The 4,791-nt window shown below is 26.1% G+C and overlaps 1 protein-coding gene across 1 annotated transcript; it reads left to right on the forward strand.

Moving 5' to 3' along the window:
- The first annotated feature begins 2,623 nt into the window (after positions 1–2,623).
- Positions 2,624–3,917, forward strand: LOC102588735 (protein LURP-one-related 4-like). The gene is made up of 3 exons (XM_006358837.2): positions 2,624–2,976; positions 3,194–3,415; positions 3,524–3,917. The coding sequence occupies exons 1-3, from the start codon at positions 2,728–2,730 to the stop codon at positions 3,656–3,658; spliced, it is 606 nt and encodes a 201-aa protein (XP_006358899.1). The 5' UTR covers positions 2,624–2,727; the 3' UTR covers positions 3,659–3,917.
- The last annotated feature ends 874 nt before the right edge of the window (positions 3,918–4,791 follow it).

The following is a 4,791-nucleotide window of genomic DNA, read 5'->3' on the forward strand; positions in this document are numbered from 1 at the left end:
CTATTATCATCAACTTTTTTGTTGTGTGTGAGTTTACTCGTTTTTGATAATAGCTATTATTATGTACAAGTCTCGAGTTTAAATTTTTGAGAATGAAAAAAATGTCGTTAGATAATATGTGAAAGTGATATTTCTAAAAATAAACCTGGTATAATATGTGAATTCTAATTTAAATCAAAGCTTAATACGAATATATCCACTTGTTTTAAAATATATATTTTCACTTTTGTTAAGATTAACTCGAAAATGGCCAGAAAATTTAAAAGTCTATAATATCCTTTTTATTTTAAAATAAACTGATCTTTTTTTCATTTTTTAATTAAAAGGGTAAAAATGTTTTAAAAGATAAAATAAAATAGTGTGAAATATGTTATTTTATCATTCTGGTCAAATTTTGACAAAATTCTCTGGCCAAAAGGATTTTTCCTATTATTTTTATCTCAATCAATCATCATTTATGGTTTTTTTTTAAATTTCTCACTTAGTATTTGATATGTCCACATTATTCGAGCCTTGAATTCAAAATATCTGATTAAAATAATACTTATAATCACTCTGTCATAAAACTTATTGTTATCTAAGGGCTGATGTATTTATAGAATTATAATTTTTAAAATTTATATTTATATTTATATTAAAATTACATTTTTCACAGTCTCAAATTTATATAAAATATAAAATAAAGAGTTAGTCAGTGTCGATACCTAATTATCCCTCATCCAAGGGATAAGCATGCAAAACGATGCACTCAAACAATTAACAACGACTACTTATTAATTTAATTAATGATAATCCTTTCTTTTGACACCATTTTATTTTAAATTTCATTTACCCCTAAGTGCATATATTAAAATCTCTAATTTAATTGTGTCCCTCTTGACATTGAACAGTTAATGCAATCCTCTTTGTTTATTTTTTTTTCAATTTTTGAAGAAATATTTAGTGGTTGTTACACAAACGTAAGTGGAACCCCACTGATTTGGGATTAATATGTCACTAAGAAAATAGGAGTTGACTTATGAATTAAAAATATTAATAATCTCAAAAAGTCATAATGATTATTCAAATCACTAAAATTCTGACTAAGAAGAAAAATTCATGTTGTAATTAAGAAATTAAATGGACATTTGAAACGTGAAGAGTATATCTTGGAGCCCAATAATATGGTGTAAATTAAGAAATAAGGATAAGTTTGATCCTGATATGAAAATTGTCTAAAATCATATAAGATAGCATGTATATTTGAGGCGTGGATAATATAAATGGAAGCCCAACATAATGTAAAAAGAAAGATGAGTCTCACTCTTTTGATATATCAAGAAAATAAACTGTAAATTTAATTTAAACACAAAAATTTAATTTTTTCAAATTGTATAAAAAGATAATAACTCATATCGTCAATCAATTTGATACTCTCTCACGTTGACCCACGGCTTAAGGGGTTCAGTACGTAAAAAAAATAACACTAATTTATATTCACATTACATATAAGGTTTATTTATTTTTAAAAAAAATATTCTCTAATATAAATTTCTCATTTTGAAAAATCAATCTTCAGATATCTGATTATGACAAATGAATAACTTTAATCCCACTACATTTTTCAATGGTGAACCTCCAAGATTTCGATATGTTGCCAAGTGAGTTATTATAGGCCACATTTTTGGAACTTTTTAAAAAAAATCTTTTGACACAAAATTATAAAAAGAATATTTAGTTCCTAGGTGAAGAAGGATAAAGGAGAAAAATGAATCTATGTTGTGATGACTTGTGGTTTAGTGGCTCTCCATAAGGTCACCTCACATGGCCAAAAAGAAGCATATTATATATAGGGTATACAAACAGACACATATTATAAAAATAAAAATAAACTCAATGAATAGTCATATTCTACTTTATTTATTTGCCCAAAGACAGACTGGATGTGAATAAATAAAGACAAAACCTCTTTGTCTATGTCTTAGTTTTTGAAATAATATTATGAAATTATCTTGAATAAATATTTATTTATTTAAACTGACTTTGACACAATATTATAAAATTATCTTCAAATGAGTAATTTCTTTATCAATCTGACTTGTTTTCTTACAATAATATGGAATGTGTAATTACTTCAATTACTCGTCTTCTAGAAAATATCAATCTTTTTTACTTAGAAATGTCGAAATATGAAAAAAATAAACATATAAAAAAAATTAAAAAATTAACATATATATGAAAGAAATATTCATACTATCTATCTATATAATGTAATTTTTTCAGTGAAGCAATATCAATTAACTCTCCATGTATCCTTGTATATATACGTAGTTCTACCCCTGTTATCATCAATGATGAATTAGATCTCTCTATCCTTTATTAGAAGTCTCGAATTCAAGTCCACATAATGAAGAAACCTCTGATATAGAATAATTTCCTCTCTAATAAGTCTTGTCCTATACGAATCTAAATTAATCGAATTAGTAAAAACCAAAATATCAAATGGTTGTAATATTTTTTTTTAAAAAACCTCGTCAACATTACACGTTTTTATAAAGTCAAATGTTTCTACTTTCTTGATTATTTCTTCAATTATTTGTTTTAGTTGTTGCTTCTTTAACTTCTATTTATAGCCTTTCAACTTCTCTATTACTCATCACACCAAAAATCAAATTCCAAAATCTTCTCTCAAGCAATTTCATTTCTTCAAAATTCCAAAGTATATTATAAATTTAATTTACTCTAATTATGGGTAAAATTCATCCAGAAAATATATCTTCTCCTTCTTCTTCCTCTTGTTCATCTCCTTATGTTACATCTAATAGAGAAACATTTACAATATGGATGAAATCACTAGTTTTTCATGGAAATGGATGTACTGTTTTTAATTCCAAAGGTGAACTTTGTTTTAGAGTTGATAATTATCAAGAAAGATGTAGCAATGAAGTTTTTCTCATGGATCTAAATGGACAAGTTCTCTTCTCCATCAAAAAAGAGGTAATAAAACAAAGACAATCATTTTATTCTGTTACAATTTACGTGACACAGTTCGAATTTCCAGAGTCAGACTCCCTAACTTTGACTATGAATTCAAACATAGAATTTGTTTGACTCTTGAAATTCGAACAGTAGTAACACATAAATTGGGACAGAAGAAGTATATTTTATGTTATGGAAGTTGAAATTTATTTTTTGTTTTTATGTTTTATTGCAGAAATTAAGAGTTTTTGGTAGATGGAATGGATATTTATGTGGTGGATTTAAAGGGAGGCCATGGTTTCAAGTGAGAAAAAATTGCACATTTTCAAGAGGAAATGTGATATGTAATGTGAATTTGGGCAATGAAAAATCAATTGAAAGTTGCTACAAGATTCAAAAATTGGACAAGAAATCATCATTTAAAGTTACAAATACTACTGGAGAAATTGTTGCTGAGGTAGGTCCTTTAAAATTTTAAATTCATATAAAGTTTTTTTTTAAAATTTAAGTTATATATACCGATAGTATAAAGATTCTGATATTAATTATTATTTTTCTATCGCAGTTAAAACAAAAGCAATCGTCGAGAGGATTTGCATATGGAGATGATGTGTTAACTCTAGAAGTGGAACCCCAAGTTGATCAATCGCTAATTATGGCATTAGTGACAGTTTGTGGCTTAATTAGTCGCAAATTATGATCAAGAAATTAATTATATGAAGAATTCAAGAAATTAGATATAATACATGGGGCTCTTCAATTTGAACCACCATTCTGACTTTAGAATGTGTTGTGTGCATTTTTATTTTTATTTTTATTTGTAAATTTTTAGGACCAAAAAAAGAGAGGAAATTAAATACTTTAGTTCGATTTTATTTTCGTTTCTTGTTGTAGAAATGTCGAAATTTTGTGAAAAGAGTAATTCAAAAGGGATTAATCTTACCTTCTTCATTTTAAAATATTATTGAGTTTTTGTTATAAACTTGCTTTTATTATGGAATTTTATCGATTTTTTGAATTATGTAGAATATTTTTACTCTATGAATTTCTTGATGGGTTTTTATTAGTTCTACTAATTGTATGAGTAGAACAAACTCTAAGTTGAAATTTAATAATCTGAAAAATTGTTCATCGATCTCGTATTATATATCACCTAGAAAAGGAGTAGAGCTAATTAAAAATGAACAGAAAGATAAGACCAATCATATATCTCAATGAACAATGCTCCACTGATTATACAAAAACATAATTTAACCCTTATTGTGTAAATCGTCACCATGACCATATTATGATTTGAAGTGTTTTTCATCTGATTATTTAATTAAAAAATAATAATTTTCTTATATTTAAAAATAATTTAACTTTAAACTTTTTTTATAGAGTTTTTACTCGATAACAAGACGACAATAATAAACAAGTGGTGATAGCACATTATGTACTAATTTCCAAAATACGTCAAAATCTTTAGGCCCAAATGCATGTTGTGTAGACGGCAAACTTTGGCTGGCAACTTGCTTTGTTTAATTAGGCTTCTAATCGTGTCCCTACAAATAGCCATCATGTTTAAGATGAATCATGAATATTGTCATCCACACAATCACTCGTTTTCATCTGATATTCGATATTTATTTACTAAATTAACTTAAGTTTGATCGTAAGATACATAAATTTTTAATAAATATTTCGATTGGAAATCGATATTTCCAACGAAAAATTGGTTGGAAACATTTTGAATAAATCAACTTTTGATTATTTTCTATTTATGAAAACTCAATCATAAGACGTCTGATTAAATATGAAGAAATCTGTACAACAATCCCCACCAAATTAAAT

The sequence above is a fragment of the Solanum tuberosum genome, unplaced genomic scaffold (assembly GCF_000226075.1).
Source record: "Solanum tuberosum cultivar DM 1-3 516 R44 unplaced genomic scaffold, SolTub_3.0 scf00281, whole genome shotgun sequence".
Taxonomy (NCBI): Eukaryota; Viridiplantae; Streptophyta; class Magnoliopsida; order Solanales; family Solanaceae; genus Solanum; species Solanum tuberosum.